Source organism: Anoplopoma fimbria, chromosome 12 (genome assembly GCF_027596085.1).
Source record: "Anoplopoma fimbria isolate UVic2021 breed Golden Eagle Sablefish chromosome 12, Afim_UVic_2022, whole genome shotgun sequence".
NCBI lineage: Eukaryota > Metazoa > Chordata > Actinopteri > Perciformes > Anoplopomatidae > Anoplopoma > Anoplopoma fimbria.
In genome coordinates, this window is record NC_072460.1 from 23,096,733 (window position 1) to 23,119,998 (window position 23,266).

The following is a 23,266-nucleotide window of genomic DNA, read 5'->3' on the forward strand; positions in this document are numbered from 1 at the left end:
AAATATTCAGTTTGTTGGAAATATCTCAACAAATATTGGATATTTGTTCAAACATTGTGCAGACACTTATGGTCTACATTTTTGTTTTATTAAATAAAATCCCTCAACAACTGATGGGAGGATTGCCGTGACATTTAGTGCAGACATTCATGTTCCCCTGACGATACATTGTAATATTGTTGATCCCCTTGACTTTTTTAACTAGTCATCATCATCACCATCATCAAAAATTGTTATGTGTCCAATACTTTGTGACCAAATACCTGCAAAAAGAATTGCATTCTCATCAGCTTCAACTGTACTTTGTGTTAAGTGCAAGTTAGAAAATTAGGTTATCCAAACCAGGATGATGAAAATGGTAAACAGTACAGTCATTTTTCAATCTTGTTACTTAAAATCGTTCATGTTTGTTATACTTGCTTTGTGTTTGTTACTTATGCATCATGTTGTTGCACTATCCTCTTTGCTGCCGTAATACTGCAAATTTCACCGCTCTGGGACTTATAAAAGATTATCTTATCTTTCGAAAATGGTTAATTGAATCAAAAGGATTAAGATTTAACATGCAGATGGAATTCCTATTTCATTCATGATACAACCCTTGTGCTATCGCAAAAAATGTCTTCAACGTTGTATCGAACAACACCATAAATCTCACTGTATATGTAATCTATAAAACAACATCCCATCATATTAGAGGTGGACACCATTGACTCGAAAGCATACATTCCCTAATGGAAGGTGAACATTTGCTTGACTTATCAGGAACTCAACATGACAGTGAAGCGCTAATCTGAACTTCCTGTCTCAGCAGTGTCACTCACGTTGATGATGAGCGTCAGTGGCTCTCCCGGGTGGTGCTTAATCAGCTTCTCCTTGCTGGCAGTGAAGAACTGCGGGTCCTCCACGTACTCCAACGAGAAGTGACCTTTATGTGGCTCATCCTCGTCCTCCTCCTCCTCTGCATCACTATCAAAGGTGCGGTCTCCAGTGTAGAGGATTCTGTTCAAGAAGAACTGCACTGAGGTCTGCTGGGACTGGCTGGACGCCGGGGATGGGCAGGTGATCGTGAAGGGGGAGACGACTGTGCAGCGCTGGAGAAGGACCAGAGAGGACAAAGTAGCTTAAAGTCCGGGTAAAGCTAAAATAAATATGTCTTACTGAGTTTGTCACACCACAGTAAGAAAAATGTGTTTTAAACCACCAAACCAAATTTGAATGATTTGACTATGGAATTTTCTTCTAAAGCTAATTATCTGCAGTCAATCAGATGACACCTCCATTGTCAATCCATCATATGAGCACATCATACTCATCTAGGAAACTGGGTGGAGAGCGAATCATGACTGTGGAAAACTAGATGTAGCATGGTAGATGATCAGACAGTTATAGACAGCGACATGGTAATAAAACACATACGCACTGACCTCAGAAGGAGCGTTCTAGATAAAACCAGATCCTCCCATGGCATATACTGAACTTTTAGTCATATATAAAAATACATGCACAGTGTTTTTGTACACTGTGGATGTATTTTTTTTACAAGTTGTTTATGTATTTAAACAATTTATGTAAACCTGTCTTAATAAAGCTTTCCAAAAAAAAAGGCAAACGGTTAACTTTAGCGGTCTAAACATTTCACTTGTCAGGTCATATTTGTGACTTCGCCACGAGTGCTATAGTGCTGCTATCCTCAACTTTAAACGAAAAAGAAAACTAAAATGTTATACACAGTACGCCATGCTCCAAACACAAATATTAGCTAGCACACAAAACTATAGCTAAGCTAACGTTAGCCAGCGTTCGCTAATGCTGGGTACATAGGGGAGCCCTAAAAAAACCAAAACGTTTTTATTTACATTTAATGATTACTATTTTTGTGTGCATTGAAAATTATTTTGTGGAAACAAGTAATATGTAAAATAAAAAATAAAAAACTAGATCAATTCTTGATGCATTCAGTAATATTGAGACAGATCTGACCCCATATACTAAATGTCAACATACATGCTCTATGGGCAGAGCATGCGCACCAGAGAGTTTTGCTGACTAAGCCGTCTAACTTCCAGTTAAGCCCTATGCTGACCTTGAAAGTGGATACTTTCGCAGGAATTGTGACACTCAAAACAATTTATCCTTCTTTTAACAGTCGCAATAACAGCGACAGAGTAGTTTACGGCGGAGTGTATGACGCATAACCCGAATGTCACCCAGAGAGGGCTGGTAAAGAGACAAAGACAGCCAGACAAACAATAAAATCTTGGCTGACCAGGATTTTTCCCGGTAAGCATTCTTGCTTTCTTGCAGAGAGTTAGAGGAGGAGATCGTTACCAATGGAAATGAATCAGCCTACCAGCCTAACATTAACATGTTACTTCTCGTTTGACAATTTGTGGTTGAATTGGTATTCATTTTCAGTTTTTGGGGTTTGTTAGAAGTCTGATGACTTCATGAGACATTAAAAACATAGTTTTTCCTTTTGTTCTACCTAATTAAGAGAGTAGTATCAAATTGAAAAAGGAAACAATTCAGCTGATTACTCACTTTTTCTCCAATTTCCAGCACCTCCATGGTGACGCTCTGCACCAGATCAAAACCCTGGCCTGTCACTGTGATGGTCCTGCCACCACTGCAACACACACACACACACATGGACAAAGAGTCACATCAGCCATGACAAAAAAATGTGTCAAATTCATACTGGTATGCAAATACTTTTGGGACACTGCACCACAACAAGGGAGAAACAGGGGACCAGATAATAATGCAAAACAGTTCGACTGCAGTGCAAATCCGCACACGTCATCAAAGACATGCCGCTATGCTGTCAAACGCACGCTGTTCTATTTCGAACACAAAAGGGATAAAATGCTGCACATCAGGATGACATTACAGTAATGACTTATGTCAGTGACTCTGGGAGGAGAACTGCAGAGTCCTCCAGCTTGAGATGTTTAAGACATCCAGGGTTTAATACGCGTGATGCGGGAAGCAGTCTACCGACCTGAGGTAGCTCTTCTTGGGGTGGATGAAGCTGATGATGGGGTTCTTCTCGTAGGTGTAGGCGGTGCTAAGCTCTGGACTTTGGCAGGGAAGGTTTTCAAACTCCAAACACACTGCCACGGAGTCTGTGTGTGGCTGCAAGGCTGGAGGCATCCGGCACTCAATGGTTTCATCTGTTTTCCTAAAAAAAAAAACGAAGTAAACATTTGACCGCAGTTGAAACCATAAAATGTTTCAACTGAGAATAAAAGTTATGTTTGTTGCATTTTGGCAGCTTTTCATAAATTGACATTACTAAAGAGCTGCTGACTTTAAACATGTCACGAGTGACCTTGTAAAATCCCAACGCCCGAAACAGAAGACAGCTTCATGCCGGTCTTACGTAATCATCAGTTTTATGCATTTAATGCACCATTAAATGACACAAATCTGTGTCAGTATTAAGAGACTCTGACAGACTATAGGCTTGACCTGAGCATGCCTCACAGACTAAACTACAATTATAACCAGTCATGTTGCAGTTAACATGCATGTCCTTCCAAAATTGCATCACTACAGCGTGTTATCCTATTAGACATTTGTGTGAAATCATCATAATTAGTATATGAATTCTTGAGTTATGGGCAAAAACAGTGACCTTCGACCACCAAATTCGAATCAGTTAAGCTTTGAGTGAAATTCAACGTTTAAGCCAAATTTGAAGATATTTCGATCAAGGCGTTCCTGAGATGTTGAGTTCAAACGAATGGGACGGACTTGAGGTCAAATTGACCTTTGACCATCAAAATCAAATCCCTTCATCTGGGAGTTCAGGTGGACGTTTGTGTAAAGTTTGAATAAAATTGCCTCCAGCCGTTCCTGATATATCGCGTTCAGAAGAATGACTGGACAGATGGTCGGATAACACAAAAACATAAAACCTCAGAATTCAGAGAGCTCAAATTTGAAATAAGCAGTACTCACTCTGTGATGATACACTCCAGCGTGTTGTTGACTATGACTCTGACCTGAGAGCCAATGTCCAGGTGCTCCCCCCTGATGATGACTATGGTTCCTCCAGCCCGAGAGCCCTTCGTCGGCTCCAGGGACAGCAGCTTTGGGACCTGAGTAAAGACGACAACACGCTTCTGAACAACACGTCAGATTTATCACCAGACATCTGACAGCTTCTGTCACTGGAACAGACACGCTTACTCAAACTGTGATTTGTGCGCTATGATGCTTTTCTTGACACCAAAATGCAATCTTCTCTCGTCCTTTGAGATTCAGAATATCTTGTCTTTAGAGATTGGCTGAGACAGCTGCTGACTATAACAGTAAATTAACGAAGAAAACTGTGAAGACAGCCCACGCTGCAATATGTTAAAGTGCTGCTGAAGCCAACAGGCCTTTGGGCTCAAGCTTGCAGGACAGCTACACCAAGAGGCAATAATGTTCATGCATTCACATGAGAAACTGCACACACAGTCATATATACACAAATGTTCCTGGGGCGAAGATGAATATCCCTGTCCAGCTCCGCCGCTTCCAGCATCAGCATTCCGCGCTCTTTCCGAACTTTCTATCCCCGCCGTGAACCTCGCCCCCAGGGGAAACCTCTTATCCTCACTGACAGGATTCACTTCCTCAGTGTGCACGGATGGAGGAGACCTATTGTGTGTTTGTGTGTCAGAGTGGGTACAAGGAGGCAGATGTTTCCGTCGAAAGGCTTCGAGGAAGGAGATGCAGTGGAGGCTCATATCCTGTCTCCAAAACAGTTTCCCTTTCTCCCACATCTTCCCCTTTTACACCCGTTGTGGTACACTGAGCGTCTCAGAAATGGATAACCACCAAACCCGAGAGGGTTTCCCACAACAGCACGGCGTAAGTCTTTGTTGTTCTGGATTTTCTTCATCATCATGTATCAAGAGGGGCTTCAAGATCGGGGTAATTTCTCAGTGGGATCACTGACAGGCAGAGCTGCTCTTAGAAGCTGCAGAAATGATAGACTGTTCCAGCAATGATTTATGAAAAACTCTTTGTCCATAAACAAAAAGAAACAAAGGGCTTACATGGGTATTTCCACTGACTGAATACTCCAAATCCAATGGGAGACTGTGTGGGTCGAGGTCAATTAACACAATGCTGGCTAGCTCGCCTCAAACCCAGTGATGAATTAACAGCAAAGGGACATTCCCACAATCGCCATGTTTGTTTTTGCTGGCAGCGAGTGCAGAATGACAATGGTGCTCGGTTGCAGCTATGATGAACGTTTGAAGATTCCCACACACTCCTCAGAATTCCTCAGAATCATAAAACGCATCTGTTAACACTCAACTGACACACATTGGAAAAGGCTCTCCCAGTGGGGAACAGTGAACAAGAGAGCATAGAAGAAGAAGAATGTGAAAGGGAGAGGCGGACGGAAACAGAGAGCAACAGATGAGCAGGAGGGTAAATAAGTGGAGAAAACACTCACTAAGTATGAGAAGCTCTCCTTTGACGTCCCCGTCCCACTCTGATCCACGTCCACTTGGACAATATCCGTCCTCTCGTGTGCAGACCGTCCAGTGACACACACCAGCCTGGGGGATTTAAAAAGAGAAAACAGTGTCATCTACTTGTTTGCTTGTCAAAACATTATAATCAGAGATCAGTTAATAAAAAAATAACTGATGATAATGGGTGAACACTCAAAAGAGCAGCTTTTAATTTTAATCTAATAAACTAATTCAAGAAAAAACGACTCAAATTGCAAGTGAGGGGGAACCAATATGAAGATGAAGAAAGAGATCTTGATCTTGACGGCTAAACAAAGACACGTAATTAATCCCGGAGAATGGGGGTTATGAACTAATTCATCAGACCATATTTACATATGGAATCCAATAAAGCCTTGAGATATCATATATTAGGAGATGTAAGGTTCAAAGCTCCTCAGACCAGATGTGTCTAACCACAGTGGAGATTAAGGGGCTGCTGAGGCTTGTTCTCTCGCCTTCTGGCTGTGATTAAACCTCGTGTCTTCAGTGCGCGCTCTACAGGGACGTCTTATATTAATGACACGGCTATACACCGAGGCACAGGGATCTACTGTTCTGGGGCCTCAATGGGATAAATGTGCTGGAGGGGGGGGGAGAACACAACCTTTATCACCTCACATGATCCACTTCCAGCTTGACACCCTGTCGGTTTATTTAGTCAGGTGCCTGGTGCGACAGTGGTTGTAAATTCTCAGCGAGTGATCAGATGATTGACAGAGGGGATTGTGGGGGAATTTACATAAGCGGAGGAGCTGTGTTTTTACGTAGGAGGACCTGGCAGGAGGAGATGAGGCTTTGGCTGGACAGATTGGGGCTCGGCTGGGGTCAGGCTGTCGGGTCTGAGACCAGGGCTGGCTCAGAACGCTGCATCCGAGTGAGTTTTTTAAATGTCAGGCTCAAACAAATGCTCTGTTTTAACTGAAACCCAAACCACTGTGGCATTTAATGAGCCCAATTAAAACAGGGATTTTCTCCATAAGCCTGAAAAGCTGTTAAAAAAAATAAAAAATATTCTAAAATAACCTGCAGTAGCAGCCATCTGTTGATAGCGATGTCTACATTTGTGCTCATTAATTACAGGAGCATCAGGTAAAGAATGTCATTACACTCAAATTACGCTCCAGTCAGTTACGAGTGGTGAGGGTTAGAAGCGCACCTGTTTGAAGAGAATGCATCATTTCACATGCTCTGATTTAGGGGAGGAGAGATAAAAAAGAAAGTACAGATAAAATGAAGCATGACTATTCACAGATTCAAGCCTGAGGGAAATAAGAGGAATTGGAGCCTGAATCAGCCTGAACCTGTAGGACCGCTCCAGGCCGAGCTGGATTCAGACAGAACATCAAACTCTTAACACTTTATGATATCTGCTACTGAAGGTAAAGGTTGAGGATTATTTTGTGGAAAACATAAAACCAGTATATCTTGTAGAGTACAGAAGGTGTCATGAATTCAGCTTGTAGCATTTAAAAAGTGCACCTACACTGGGAGTGTCAGGGTTTTTTTCAGGCTTAAGTTAAATTTAAGACATTTTTAATCCCACATAGAATGCTGTATCACAATCAGCCAAAGTATTAAAGTATGATGGAGAACCCAGTAGGAACGATATGGCCTTGGAGGCAGTACCTCCCTGAAGATAGGGCAGTTATTTTCATTAGCAATTCCAAATAATATTTTGATCCATAAAAAAATAGTCCACGGTGATATCCTGAAATGTCTTGCTTTGTCTGACCAACAGTGCAAAACCAAAATATATTCTAATTACAATGATGCAAAACAGAGAAACGCAGAAAGTCTTCACTTTGGAGAAGCAAAGAATCAGAAAATAGTTTGCTTAAAAAAACTCTTAATTATCAAAGTAGATGCAGAGTAATTTTGTTTAACGGTTGCAGCTCATCCTGCAGTATATAACAAGTATTCCTAATGAGATAATTACTGAAAATAACATGACCGAGAACCTGAAATGTGTCAGAAAATGTATTAGCCAATTAAAAAGGGTTAATTGATTTAAATTAATTAAAGTTTCTGCTCAATCCCACACTTGCCATTATGAGATGATTAACTTCTTTTAGCTAGCAGTAGTGACTGTTTATGCTACAGATCTTATTGTGCCTGAAACTGAAATTTCACAAAAAAAGGATTGTGTGCATAAGCCACTGTTTAAACAATCCCTCTTTTAGTTTATAGCTGTGTGACGTCTCCTTACAGCCCACTATCAGATACAAAAACATACAAAAAAGACTTGTAAATTAAATTTAACACTTGTTATACTGTCCAAGGTCTTTTTTTTTTTTTTTGAAAACTGAATTCCATGCTTGTTTAAGACGTTTGCAGATGTCCTGGTGTGTGTGTGATGTTGATGCAGTGTGATCCCAGTCAAAGGACACGCGCGCTCCCCGAGCAGAGCTCGGACTGACCCCTGCTCCACATTCCACCGCCGCCCCACTGCGGAGATATTATGGGTTTCAGAGGGAGATGTTTTGAAGACGTCTCCGATCATTTCCCTCGAGTGGATGATGAGGATCATCAACAATCAGGTCTGTGAGTGGTCGGGTGTGAGTGCTGTCAGCTAAAAAAGAAAGGGCGAGGGGGGCCACTCAAGGCTCATATGAAAATGATAGCGAGGGTGGCACGGAGGGCTTCAGCCAAAAATCTAGAGAAGTACTCCAGTAAATGAGGTGTGCCTTGACTGACTGTGCCATTAATTAAAATGTTGACACTGAAGCAAGCAGAGCGCAGTCTCTCCTGCGCTGCACATTTTTCCTTGTGGCACACAGCTGTGAACTTTCACCTCCCAGCACACGAGCAGACACCTGTCTCAACAGCCCGGGTAAATGAGGTCACATGTGCCATGTGTGAGGGAGTGTATGGCATCTCTGCAAGAGCCAATTAGAATTACAGATCGTCTGAATGAGGATATTTTTGTAAAGCAGTCATTTTGTACAATCCTCACATCTTCGAGCAACTTTAGTGTGGTGGTATGAATAGATTAAAGTGTTATTCTAAGTAAGGTTTATTATAAGATAAGATTAAATGTAAATGCTTTAAGTTAAGGGGATGAGATAGGATCATATAATCAAATCAACGTGAGGTCCCTGCAAAGATAGAGAAGTATAAGATGTCCGTGTGTGCGTGCAAAGTGAAATGTGCTGACATTGTCAGATGCACTGACGTGTTATGATTTGTCAGTGCCACTTCCAGCAACAAGGATACGCTCCACTGTCATAACAAGCAGCCTGCAGGAGCCACAGAGGAATGACGACACGGGATGAGAACACCCCCGGAGTGAAATGTGATTCGCTGTTTTTCTGAAAATGTGCGGTTTTGGGGAATGTGTCAGGCAGCTGGAGTGACAGGTAAGCCCCGCAGGTCACCCTCCAACCGGTCTTAATACAATGATTGGCTTCAGTGGAGCAGGACCAGATAAACAGTTCCATTCAAGGAAAATTATAGATACTGAATGGAAGTTTGGATGTAACTGTAGAGTTACCGGCTTCCACTGAGTTACTATTATGCCGGTGTCAAAGCGGGGTCCTGCTGTCTCCATGGTGATGGTCCCTGAGCCGCGGAGGGACGGCGATGCATAATGATATTTGTGAAAATTAGCCCTCGTGAATACATTAAAAAAACTAAACCATGCAGTGAAGGTTGACGTTCTATTTTCAAGACTAGTGGATGTGTAGGTGGGTAATGATCTGTGATGGTGATCTGTGGAAGGAAGTTTAATAACTCATTTAAATGTTGGTTCATCTGGGGTTTTCTTTAAATAATAGCTTGTCAACGATAAAACTGAATGGGATCATTGGCTCTGGAGGGCTGCTTTTTAAAAGCTTATTTTGCTTCTTTAGTACTGTAAGTTATAGATTACAGCTCTATGGGTGATCTGCTCTAGAATCAATAACAGAAAGTTGACAATTCTGCCTCACTTATTTGTTGCCAGTGATATTGGAAAGAGGATATCTTTTTTCATGCCTTCCATTCATCTTTCTTGTAAAGTCTTTACCCACAAAGCAACTCAACCGCCGACAGTTTAATTGGAGATTCGTTGTGGGTGGGAGTTAACTGCGCTCTGGTTCTATGACCGCAGCGGCTAATGTTGCCTCGAGCTGTTAGCCCAAAGCAGAGATGAGGAGCGGCCAGAGGTCTGGTAAGCTCACTACTTTCTACCTCCAAACCCCCAAAGTTTTTTAATTTTCAAACTCTAATGTCCCTCAGGAGTCATAAAAGGCTTCATATATGCAGTAGTACTCCCCCAGACCTGTAAACAGACTTTGATGTTTAAAATTGGTTGTGTTTCTCTTAGAATATGTCTTACAGGTATTCCAAATTTAACAGTGGTTCCAAAACTTTTTTTTAAAACATGGCATTCAGGATTCCCTTAAGGTTGACTAGCTGTGACAATTATTTCCATCGCTTGATCTCCATCTCTGCCTACCGTCCACCTGACCACTTATCCACCTGAGAGCATGTCAGATTACCATGACAACAGGTAATTGTTAGCTATCATCTCACTAGCCTTAATTGCAGCACAACTGCTAATTTTAGCAGGGTTTTGAATATAAGTGACGTTGATGTATAGGAAATACTCTTTTTCTCATCCATCGTCTTCTTCTTCTTCTTTCGGCTGTTCCAGGTAGGAGTCGCCACAATTATTTATCGGCTCTCGTAAAAGGAAATCTGATTTTATGATATGGCATAGGTGTAATGTTGGATGCCATTCCTCAGCGGCCATGGGGACAGAAACCGACACATTTTGAGGAAGCCCACTCAAACACAGTGAGAACATCCACATAGAAAGACCAAGGTGGGGGATCAAACCCTGAACCTTCTTGCTGTGAGGTGACAGTACTAACCACTGTAAGACCGTGCTTCATTCTGACAATACAGATGATATAAAATGTAATTAAATAAGTATGAAGGGGGAAAAAAGTGCCTGCATGCTAATAAGCTCGAGCAAACACTTGAGGAACAGTTGACAACAGCTTAAACATGTAAATCTGTGAATCATAAAACAGCCATATTATATAGTACTTACTCTACGGAGACAGTGTAGAGCTCAGGCAGGAGAGTACACGGCACATCTCCAATAGAGACCTGTACAGCTCCAGACCTCCTGCCCAGGTTCCTGCCTTGTACTGTCAGCAGGGTGCCTCCTTCCACCGGACCCCTCAGTGGGAAGATCTGACAAAACACAGTGTAAAGAGAAGTGAACAGGGGTGGGGTAGAAAAATCCTGTGAAAACCCTGTAATATGCACAATAAATTACAGCTCATAAGTAGATTACCTCCCTAAAAATGTTCCACTAATGACGGGTGATAATGAACGTGACAGAGGATTAAGAGAGTGGAGATGCTGCGGACATGGAGGGTGGCAAACTGAGAGATAAGGACAAGTGTTTTCTTGTTCTAAAGACTGAGATCTAATAGAATAGACACACGGTTTGGGTATACACACACACACACACACACACACACAAACACACACAAAGAAGACTCTTAACGGCGCCTGTCTGAGACTCTTCAGCCTCTAATCCTCTACAGCACATGCAAATAAAGAGCAGCCTAAGAGCCCCCTTCACATCCCACAAGAGACAAGCAGAGCGAGAGAGAAAGGGCTGGAGAGGCGAGGTGGAGAGCACAGCGGCAAGGTGGATGAGTGGGGAGGCAATTTAGGAAACTGAGTGTCGAGAGGAGAGTGAATGCTGATGGTGGTGGTGGTGGTGGTGGTGAGAGAGAGAGAGAGAGAGAGAGAGAGCAAAGCCTCGACCGGGGGAATTAATGCACAGTGCTGTTTCCTTTCATCTGTTTTCCCTTGTCTGCTATGTCAAATTCCTCAGTCCCATTTCTGCCGTTGTTCAGAGGCACGCTATCACGCATCATTTCTTCTCATGCCTTTGGTCTTTTCTAACTTTCCACGGAAGAGAGCCGCAGAAAAGAGAGCAGGACAGTCACCTCTCCAATCACCACGGAGACGCGGCTTCAAGAGATAGCATCTTTCCCAACGCCCAGACAGAAGCAATCAAGTCTCATTTTGCCACTGTAGTGCAGCTAGACCAGCTGCGTGCATGCTTTTTCCGACTGACCCCCCCCCCCCCCAGCCCGCCCCCCAGCCCGCCCGAGGTCGGTGTGACCCCTCTGTGTTATTAGACCGGCTCCGGCTCTATCAGAAACCGAGCCTCAGAATGAAAACAGCACTTCTGTTTGGTCTAGGTGAGAGGACAAGGCTCGCCGATGCATACTGATAATATGAAGGCATCGCAAGACTGACAGCGTGGATAAATAAACCTTATATTTCCCAGCTAAAATAGGGGAGGCAGTTAAGTAAAGGAAGAGTGTGTTTATTTTTATATTAGAATAGCAAGTGTGAAAACAAGCCAAGCCATTACTTGGAGTATTTTCTGTGGGATCTATACCGAAGAATATGTTTTTTATGGTTATATTAAGCTTTTGGATATCAAATTTTGCCACCCTGGGCCTACTCATATATATACATATATAAATAAATATATATATAAACTTCCTTTGACAAAATCACATTCCTTCATACATATGTAACACACAAACATACCATAAATATATGTAGCAGGGCAGACAGACGAAAAAGCACCCAGAGCTCGGCAGTAAGCAGAGTTACTTATCATCATCACTACGAGTCGTATAAACACCTAATGTGTCTCCACGGTGCCGTCAAGCATCGACATCAACATCAGCTGGCATGCTGTTCATTTACACCTCTTACAAGTCTTGATTTACGGCGCAAACTCTGCCAGGCCTCCAGGGAGGATCACAGGGTGTGAATGTGAAAAAGAATTAAAAACAACACCCAACAAGGAATGTTGTATTCCACACCCTTGTATTCAAAAATGTTCAAAAGGTATTGTACATGGCGATACGCACACCGGTTCCAGATAAACTCCCTGACTGATAAAATCCACATGTTTTTCTTTTTTGTTATATTCTGTGAGGCCGTAGCTTTCATCTTTCTCACTCCAGCTCCTCTGCATCGCTCTAATCAAAGAGGACTAGAGGACAAAAACAGGAAAAGTCTCCTCACTATACTGTACCCTTTCTCCATCCTCTCTCCCAAATCATTTATGCCTCACCCAGATCCGTCTGTTGGCTCTTTCTTTTCATATCGTGGAAGAACTGTGTTTGGTAGTTCCTGTTTTGGTGCCTCTAATCAATGGTTTTTTTTTGTTAAAAGTGGACTAGCCCACACATAACAAGAGAATAAAGGGCCTGCAGGGATGATAAATGTCTCTATTGTCTTACGTCACCACGCTGAATAGAGCGCATTTTTCACAATTAGCTGGTATATGGCAAAGTTTAAGGAATAATGAAACCCTCCATATTACCGATATTTTGGAGCTTGTGATAGAAATTGCAGGTGACAAAAAAGAGCAAGAAAAACACGCTTTGTTATCTCCGCTGTATGCACAGACACAAGGTCTATATAACAAAGAGCTGCTGCAGTATATATGTGTGTGTGTGTGTGTGTGTGTGTGTGTGTGTGTGTGTGTGTGTGTGTGTGTGTGTGTGTGAATGTGTGTGTGTAAATGTGTAGGGAGAGCCTGAGCTTTTCCTCCCTAAGCCGGAGTACTCGGACTCAAACCCCTGTGGATTCTCTGGGAAAACATGGCTGCTAAAGCATTGCATCACACACCCCACAAAACCACAGCCCCCAGTATCCTCTCTCCTGAGACAGCCATGTGTGTGTGTGTGTGTGTGTGTGTGTGTGTGTGTGTGTGTGTGTGTGTGTGTGTGTGTGTGTGTGTGTGTGTGTGTGTGTGTGTGTGTGTGTGTGTGTGTGAGAAAGAGAGAGGGAGAGTATTGCAACAATGGTCTACCCACGCATAAGCCATCTCAGCCCGGCTAACTTCAGTCACGTAAGAAGTCCACATAAGTTAGACTTTCACAGAGCATCCTGTTAGTCACAGTGTGCTGACAGCTACAAAGAATGAGGGATAATCGTGAATGCTTCAATATGGCCTATTTGTGTGCAATAAATTTGTGTGTGTGTGTGTGTGTGTGTGTGTGTCCGTCTGCTTTGTTTTGCCTACTTATTCTCCTGGGCCGACCAGGTTTTTTATCTACAGGAAGTTCAAGCCGACTGAGCATCATGTGAGCCGTGCTTCCCATGACCGCCTGCGGTTTGCTGTGCTGATATAAGGGTTCGGTGGCGGCAGAAAAGGGCTCTGAGGACGGCTCTAAACACACTCCCATTACAGCTGAGGACAAAACAAATGAATATGATCATGCAAATGAGCTCCGTAAACAGTTTAAAGAACGGTCCTGCCTGCTAATCGGGATGACCATTGTTTGACGTGACCGCACTCAGATGCTGTGTAAGATAAACATTACTTGTGGTCAGTGTGGTTTATGCTCTTATTGTGGTCACAAATCCCAAATCCTCTCTGTTTCTTATTTGCTTTCTTTTGTGGTTTGCCAGACAAAGAGCTCTACACATATAACTCATCAACACAATTTACACTCATACTGTAGTTACACAGGTCAAAAGGTGTTCCCATGCCCTTCTGAGTGATTGCAGATTGAGTCCGCCGCGTCCCCCGAGGGCCTTTGGGCTGAGTGAGTGTTAGTGTTAATACTGAGTGAACTGCTTTAATGAGACTATCTATTCAAACGCTCCCTCAGCAGCTGACTCTGGCCCGACAGGGCACGGGGGCTGCGGTGTGAGTGACCCCATGATTCACCATTTTTATGGCTTGAAAATAGAGCCTTGAGGCTGCGGAAAAAGGAGGCGGGGCTTTGTGAGAGGATTGATGCAAGCATTTGTAGCCTGCGTTCACGTTTAACCTGCGTGCTCACCTTGTGGATCTCAGGAGCCGGGCAGTGATCCATGATTGGCTGACAGTCGTCCCTCGGCCTGCAGCTGTTTTCACACCAGCCACAGAGGTGGCCCTGGTCCTCGCGGCCCCAGCATTGGGAGCAGTCTGAACTACCCACTCCACAGTTGTACACCTCCACTAGAAAAGGAGACGGGAGGTAAGGGAGAGACAGAGAGGGAATTAGTACACTAAAACAGAGTCATTGAACTGTGACCTTAACTTAAAGTACTGTAGACTCCTAAAAATGATTTTATAGCTGACTGTATACGAACCATATGTGCTGCTTGTTCTGAATAAACAACATAAGCATTTGCAGGATGATATATGCACGGCTATAAAAATAAACCAGGAAAAAAAAAGAGAGAGCTAGAGGAGAACAAAGCCAGCGAGAAACAGATGATTATGTTCATGTTCCAATGTGCCTCCCAGTGAGAAATCCCATTTGTATCCCTGCATGTGCATCTGTGCATGCATTTGTGCTCATATTGCATTGTATGTGTGTGTGTGTGTGTTTTTAAAATGTGATGATTCGGCATGTTACGGAGCCGCTGTCATGTCCTTAACCGAGCAGAGTGTCTGGCTGCGGCCCAGAGCTGTTGTTCACATGCTAGACACATGGACCGCCAACAGCACATCTGGGACTTGGGGATAGGCAAGGATGGGCTTTTAGCTGCTGCACAATAGATAACATGCCAAGTTTTAACAATACGAGGGCCACTTCCCATCACCTCACTGTTGTCATGGAGCTCAAATTGCATTTGCAACAACACATACGGACACGCATTGCAATCGATAACACCTTAAATTGCACCTCCCTGTGTTCTATAATCATTATGTGTAATTAGACGGTAGTAGAATATGACAGTATGGTAAATTACTAGTTGGCAAATTATGTGTTGTAATACACAAACTACTATTATTGCAAGTGAAAGGCAGTCTAACGCTGTTTGTCCCTGTAAGCGGTTCCTCCTGGTTTAATCAAATCCAACGGCTTCATCAGAAAAACAACATTTGTGCACAGGTGAATTGCATTCTGGGAGCTGCAGTGGCACGCTATGTCACATTTCTTTTTCCTTGTTTTTGCCAGTTTTTAATTACGCTGGAATACGGGATAGCTGAGCGAACAGCTGAAGCGTAGCAAATGGAAGCTGTATTTCTCATCTGTTGTTTTGTTTTTTTATATAATTTGCATGTCTACACAACAATGTCTTACCTCTCATGGGCTGAGGGCTGTCCACAAAGACGTCTTCCGTCCGTCCACTAAAGTGTCCTCTCTTCCTCAGGTAGAGGTGGTAAACCTGGCTCCTCTGATTGGTGGACAGCTACATGGACAGAAAAGTAATAGACAACAATTAAAACAGAGTGTGAATGTGTGTCATTTTGCCTCCTCATACATTGACCCCCTCTAGAAAATAATAGGTTCTTAGCCAACTTGTAAACAAAGGTTTATAATTAAAAATAACAAGGATTATGAGCATTAACGCATGCAAACATGTTGTAACTGTAACTTGAGATAAAAATATGCACCCGGAAAATAGCATAATAGGGCCTGTTTAAATCTAACAATAATGAACACATTGAACCAGTAGATGCACACTAACTGAGCTTCAGCTTCACTGATTTTAATTCTGACTTGGAAAATGAACTCATTAGTTATTTCCTGAAGGTCGTTGTCTGTACTTACTGTTACTCCGCTGCACTTGACAGTCGAGCTGTTCAGCCACGTGGCCTCATATCGCTGCTGTGTCCCAAAGTAACACTCCAGGTCCTCCCCCTGTCGAGCAAAAGCACTAATTTAAAAACAATGTGCAATATTTCAACAATAACTAGCGAGCAAACTGTGATGTCACGCTGTTCTTAGAATGAGATAACCACTGCTTTATTACCCAAAATGAGCTTCTGCAAAGAAACGATCTCTCAAAACATGTCTGGTAACAATTGGGTTACAGGATACAGGGGAACTGAAATAACCTCGCAATAATTGTCCCTGCCAGGGAAAGATGCAATCCATTCAAAATTCATATTCATAAACATCTGGACTCCCACATCTCTGAAAGTCATCTGGGAGCCAGAGTGATGAATATGAATTCATTCTTCATAAAAAAACACGAGTTGAATGAGCCAAGATACGCAAAGGTAAGAACCATAAATAAGCTAAAAAAGATAAGAGCAGTAAAAGGTAATTACTTAAAAGGAAAGAAATAATTTGTCCGCGAATCCCACCAGCTTAAATTGGTCTTTATTATCACCCTCTCCAGGACTATTTCTCTGTGCTTTGTGACACCAGAGAAGCTTGATTTTTTGGGGGGGCTTCTGGAAAGTTCCTTTTTTCATTGAAAAACTACACTAGACACTGAAATGTTTCCTGGACTTATGTTTAGTCTGAGTTCTAATAGATACTTGAGGACAAACTAGCAAGTAGGGCTGAGCGATAACGCAATATGATATTTCATCATCTTTGAGTGGAATCGTATCATCATGGACTCATATATCCAGATATGCTGATACATAATTACAAGCACATACTAACGCAAACTTCTCTGGAAATCTGATAGGCTTTACGATGTGGATATTTAATACAAGGTATTGATTTATTGAACTACCAGAAACATGCTTCTTAATGACATGTATGATTATTGATATATGAAATGACTTTTATCGGTAAGAAGATTTTGGCTGCACCTGGTAGCTCGCTGCTACATGTTTTTTGGTTTGACTGTTAATCACTGCAAAGTCTAAACAGTTTATATTATGTTAATATATGTTATATTATGTTTATTAGTAAAATGAATATCCAGTCACGTCCAGGCTTCCCTTAGGTAATGTGTGTGTGAGTATGTGTGGATTTTTTTTATCTGACTCAGTGTCTGTCACCATGGCAACACACCGGGAGAGAGGGCTCGAAAGGTCAGCCGGGGTTAGCCATCTGACTGACCACGCCTGGCAACTAGTCCGCACTGAATTTTTTTTTAGTAGATCCCAGTTGTGTCCTTATCAGTGATGCAGGATCAGCGTCTGACTCGCTCAGCATGGATTAAAAATGAGAATGGGAGTTTAAAAAAAAAAAAAAAAAAAGACGGATCTGGAAGGACTTGCCGAATCTAAATTGAACACGAGTGAAATAAAGCTCCTGCCGCGTGTGCTGCCTGGAACCGAGTGCATATTGTACAGTGTGCTGACGAGGACACAACTCAGCTAGTCACAGTCAGACACCAGAGGCACGGTGAGCCCAGACAGCTGAGCCGCGAGCTACATAAGCATAAAGATACTCGCTCATTCTTCATTCTCATCTCTGTCTCGTGAAGTGGAGATCACCCAAGCTTAGGTTTTTTTTGTTTTTTTTCTCATTCATTGACCCAAATCGCATGCACGCGAGTATCCATCTGTGTTTAACTCGGCTTGAAGCAAACACACCATATGCTTCTGTTTTATTCCAATCATTTTCACAACATGCATTCTGGACGAAATCCAAGTCCAGCTCTGTATAGCCGGAGGTTGTCTGGCGTACCTCCTGGATGTTGCTGAGGGACAAGGTGAAGTCCTGGGCCATTTCTGAGGGGCACGGAGGAACCTCTGAGGCCACCAGGCTGGGACAGGAAACGGCATTCTGTGGAGAGATTGGAGGGGGGTGGTTCGGGGCAGGAAGTGACATACAGGAGTTAATGAAAACAATGGCTCCCCATGCACACATCCGCAAACCCAAAATACCTGTCCTGTTTATGTGCAAGGAGGAGGAAATGAGAGGGTAAAGTCTCGCTCCGAGGGGAAACAACAATAGCTTCAAATAGAGACGATGAGGGATTAGAAAAACAGAGCCACCGGACACATGTGATGGGCTCAGCAGAACAGGAAAACCCTCCTCCTCATCTCCTTATGACTCACATCACAACGACCTCATCCATTTTTTTCATTCTTAAAAAGAACCTAAAATTTTACTTTATTTTAAAAAAGCAGAGGCGTCTTGAGCTTGTTTGTTTTTGTGGATCTTGTGGATCTGAAACGGGATTCATTGCGTTTGCTTAGAAAAATGCAACGGTGTCTTTATTGCTTTACTTGTGTAACAAAAGGGGCTCTTTGCCTTTAGTCAGGGGGTCTTGTGATATAAAGCGGAACATCAATCAGTCACTGCAGTAAAACACTAGAAACAAGACCACTTGACCAGCAACTGAACAGAAGACCAGTGAGTCACATCCTCTCTGCTCTAACTGGGACCAGTAGCCTCCTCAGGGCCAAAGTCTGCTGGGAGGCCCTTGGTATCCGACTGGGCAATAAAACGCACGAGGGGACAGGAATCATATGATGTCTGACTTAATCTTAAAAGTTGTCAAGAAAACGCTGGGGAGCTTAAATTGGTTTTAATGAGGCTACTGTAGTTAGATTTCTTCGCTTTTCAGAGTAGTTTACACCCTCATGGGGCTTTGCATTGCCAAACATACATCTACATAACCCCATTTGTTTACAGTCACCTACTTAAAACGAGTGGAATACAATGTGTAAAAACATGGCTGAAAATGTAGGTGTAGATTAGCGCTGAGCTGGCAACAAGCACAAAACATTTAGCAATAATTCCCTATAAAAATAGAGACACAATGAATCTACTATTCCACATGCTGGGATATCAAACCAAACTGCCAAAAGGAGAAACTTTAGAGCAGCTCTTTATCCTGTAAGGAGTCTGTTAAACCAGAACCTCCTGAGATTTTATAGCCGGTTTCAACATTTCTACATACTGTGGTTGAGACACTTGTAACCTCAAACTGAATTACCACATGGCTGCTGTTGCCCAACCCCGTCTGGACCCGGATCATTACAGCACACTAGGAGTTGTTGGACAGCAGAGTCTGGATTATGTGGGATGTGTGGGATCTTAATATCATGAGACCCCTTGCAGGCGTCTGTTTGGTCTATAAAAAGAAAAAAGGAGAGTTTGCTCACCTCCAGCAGGTTGGGCTTTGAATCATCTTTACTGGCGACACAAAGGTGGTTGTCAGGGTCCCAGTAGCATTTCCATCGGGTGCTCAGGCAGCTCACACATCTGACAGAGATGAACACACATAGAAATGGAAAGAGTTAAGAAATCCCCTCATATCGCCCTCTGATCTGTTCCCATGCAGTAGATACAGTCTTTTCAGAAGTTGAATATGTGGCCCCATTACACAACATAAGAGGGCGAAACTGATTGAGGCATCAAAGTGAGGCGCTAATAAAAGGAAGTAATGATTAGTCACAGCAGCAGACACATTCATTCCACAGTTGCAACACAACGAGTCAGGGGGGTCAAACTGGGCCGAAGCTGCTGAGATGAAAAAAAAAAAGCACTTCTCTTCAAACACTCAGCGTGTGTGTGAGTGCTGCCTCCTGTAATTCTATCATTGTGAGTATCGTTTAGAGTTTTACAAAAGCTAAGTGAGGATATGTTAGAAGGTCCTTCAGCAGATTGTAGACTCCGTACAATGATCGTTTGTCCAAGAATAAAAAGGTTAAAGACTCGCCTCTTCTAGAAATTGTTGTTTGGAGTGACATGTCATGAATATTAGCTGTAGATGTCTGAAAATCCTAAATCACACTTCAGGTTAAATGATAAGATATTCTATATTATATCTATGATCGTCAACAAATCCCATGCAAAGAATAAGTAAACTTTTAAAAGAAGATATAACACATTCTTCTTCCTACAAATAAAACATTGAACTCACATGCAATAATAGGCTACACTCAATTACAATTACAAGACATTATTTAATTTCTTTGGGGGGGGGGGTTTGCTGCTACAGCCTTACTTTGTGTTTCCTGAGATTTCGGCCACCATATATCAATCTATGAGCTCACCGTCTATCGGTTCTATAAGCCTCTGGGGGAAAGGGGATATATTTCTGGGGTTCCTGTGTAGCCAGCGGATATCCGGGACAACACTTCCTTTTCTGTGCGCTGCTTATTGTTTACAGTCTGATTAGCGAGTTGGAGTACGACAAAATTGTTTCACAAGTAGCCAGTTTACAAGCTAATTATAAACCAATAAAAAACTAAATCATCATCATCAGAACATATCCGATGGGATCCCAGATTGCTTTGCAGCCAAAGCGTTCAGCCTCTTTTTCTCTCCACACAGATTATTTACCTGCATTCAACCAAAGCCTGCTCTAACATGAGTGGTCAATAGTAATCAGACGACAAACAGAAAACCACAACGCTTCTGATACCGAAATCTCATCACCTTGCCTTGGGTTTATAGAGATTATGTCAATGTAAATATATGTACAAAAAAAGAGCTTCTTGTGATTTGTGTGATCCACCCTCTAAAGCTTTGTTTATGAGAGCGAGCTAAGAGCATGCATTATGGCTTTAATACTCAATGTGCTGTTCGTTGGACCAAAATGCCAGTGGACCTTCAAACAAAATGAACTGTAAAGAATAAAAAAAACAACGAGTGTAACTAGCAATATGCCATTAACCAACATCCATAATGCAGAGGAGGAATTGTAACTATTATTAACTGTAAACTCATATCTCAATTCATGTTCTACTTTATTGCCTTAATAACAGCCCTGTAAAGGAAGAAGTTGAGTATCAAATGCATTAAAATCAAACAAAGGTTGACTTTCCTGTAAACAGTTTGATTTGGCTGATTTTTATTTTTATTGTAGTCCTTTGGTTTCTAAAACAATAAAATCCTCCAACATGTTTATGGTGCTTTTTTGGGAAATGCACAACCAAGTGCCTTCGCTAATGATACACAGGTTGTGATTACGTCATTTTCTGGCGCACACACCTCTGGCAGCCGAGTATAGACTAAGCTAAAGAAAGGTTACGAGTTCAGATTAGCTGTGCAGCTGAGAAGATTAAGGGCAGAGTTTGAAGATATGGATTGTTTTTCGTACTTGGAGTAAAAAACATCTGACGCGATAAACTACTTAAACTGGAACACCTCGACTGCAAAGTATGTGAGTGTGTGAGTGTGTGTGTCACTGTATTGCCTCCGGGAGGAGACAGATGTCCCACACTAGGAACGATAGCGCCTCCAGTGATAGCAGCACTCCGAGGAGGTCTTTAGACAGGGGGGTGGGGGGTTGGGGGAGGCGTAGACTGGGATAGGTGTAAAGGGATGCAGAGACTTAATCGAAACATGTGTGTGTTCTGATTAGAAGCAGACGGCCCCCTCTAGGCTCTTATCGGCTGCAGCTTTTCTGTTTTCCCTGACTCCCTTTCTGTCCTATTAAAACACATATACACCACCACCACACACACACACACACACACACACACACACACCTTCACACACATTGTTCACACACTCTCCCTCCCTCTCTCTCTCTGCTTGACCCAACACTGACAGTAAATACCCGGTAACGCTGCCCACCCCGACGCATAATGAGCATACACACACGCACGCACACACACATACACACTAAACACACAGTCGGGCTCACACTCTCAGGGCCTCTCAGTGGACACAGCGGTTAAACATACATCCTCAATCACGTCTCTGTCAAGGAGGAAAAAACGTCCAGAAGAAAAGAGCAATTTTCAGTCGGGGGAGACGGAGACAGGGCCGCAAACGGACAGAGACGGACGAGGGGAGAAAGAAAGGAGAAGGTCCAAAACTTGAGATGCAAAAAGCAAATAAAACAGAGAAAGGGTGTGAGTTTGTGTGTGTGTGTGTGTGTGTGTGTGTGTGTGTGTGTGTGTGTGTGTGTGTGTGTGTGTGTGTGTGTGTGTGTGTGTGTGTGTGTGTGTGTGTGTGTGTGTGTGTGTGAGGGTGAGAGAAACAGTGTGAGAGGGCAGGTTAGGTGGTTGTCCTACTGGGCTATGTGGTGAGACAGGAATGCAATCGTCTGGTTGTCATTAACACTCTGCCTAGTGACCACTTTGAACGGGTCATGGGAGAACTGACAACACACTCTCTCTCTCTCTCTCTCTCTCTCACACACACACACACACACACACACGCAAACACAGAGAAAAACATGCAAACATATTTAACACAAATTGCTGTATCATGAATAAAGACCCTTTAAAGCTAGAATTTGTAACATTCTTGTAGGTTAGTGAGGTATCATTCACAATTTAACAAAAAAGAAACGTAATATTTTGCCACGTTTACATTAATAATGATAAATGTAGAAATAAGTTTGTTTTTAATACATCAGTTCATCATCAGATAAATATCCAGTGACCGTGCCGACAAAAAAAAAAAAGAGCTACCGAAGACATTATGCAACTATTTTCCAAGCCTGAGAATGAAATGATCTTCATGTGTAAAATTGGCAGAGAGCCCCTTTAACAGTTCTGTAGCTGTTTTCCCATTTAACTGCAAAATGAGTCATTTGTTCTTTTGATAATTCATGAACAATTGGTCAATTAATCGACCACTTTGATAACTGATTCATCAAGTCTCAGCTTCTCAATAGTGATGATTTGCAGCCCGTCTTAATCTACGTGATGGAAAATGACGTTTGTTTAGACAAAACAAGCAGTTGGGAAGACGACACCTTTTACTTTGTGACTTGTTTAGTTTCCACCATTTTCCGACATTTGACCGACCAAGCGGCTAATTATTATGATTTTATTATATATATTTTTTTATCATTATGCTATTATCATTCAAGAAAATAACAGATAAATAATCGACAATGAACATCATTACTTGCAGCCTTAAAATTCCAATATAGTCCAGCACTTTGAGAGTTTGTACTGAAAATTTGCTTTTGAATAACAAACTAATTAAATCAAGCGCTAAAGCATATAACTTACTTTTACAGTTCTTCCTATGTGATCTTTTTGTTGTTTGCACAGACTCCCTTACAGATCATTTAACCTAAAAACGTTTTCTGCTTTTGCATGAACAAAAAACAACGATGGCCCAAATTCTACATTGTGCTTTAATTGCAGAGAAGTG

The 23,266-nt window shown here is 42.4% G+C and overlaps 1 protein-coding gene across 1 annotated transcript in view; it reads right to left on the minus strand.

Annotated features, from left to right (window-relative positions):
- plxnd1 (plexin D1) overlaps nt 1-23,266 on the minus strand; it is a 67,161-nt gene that overhangs the window by 22,104 nt on the left and 21,791 nt on the right. The window contains exons 8-18 of the mRNA XM_054608856.1: nt 19,306-19,405; nt 17,879-17,977; nt 16,055-16,144; nt 15,584-15,692; nt 14,351-14,508; nt 10,561-10,706; nt 5,462-5,567; nt 3,967-4,106; nt 3,005-3,184; nt 2,545-2,629; nt 825-1,094 (exon numbers count right to left, since the gene is read on the minus strand). Of these exons, the coding sequence (XP_054464831.1) occupies nt 825-1,094; nt 2,545-2,629; nt 3,005-3,184; nt 3,967-4,106; nt 5,462-5,567; nt 10,561-10,706; nt 14,351-14,508; nt 15,584-15,692; nt 16,055-16,144; nt 17,879-17,977; nt 19,306-19,405 (1,483 nt within the window). The remainder of the gene's footprint in view (nt 1-824; nt 1,095-2,544; nt 2,630-3,004; nt 3,185-3,966; nt 4,107-5,461; nt 5,568-10,560; nt 10,707-14,350; nt 14,509-15,583; nt 15,693-16,054; nt 16,145-17,878; nt 17,978-19,305; nt 19,406-23,266) is intronic.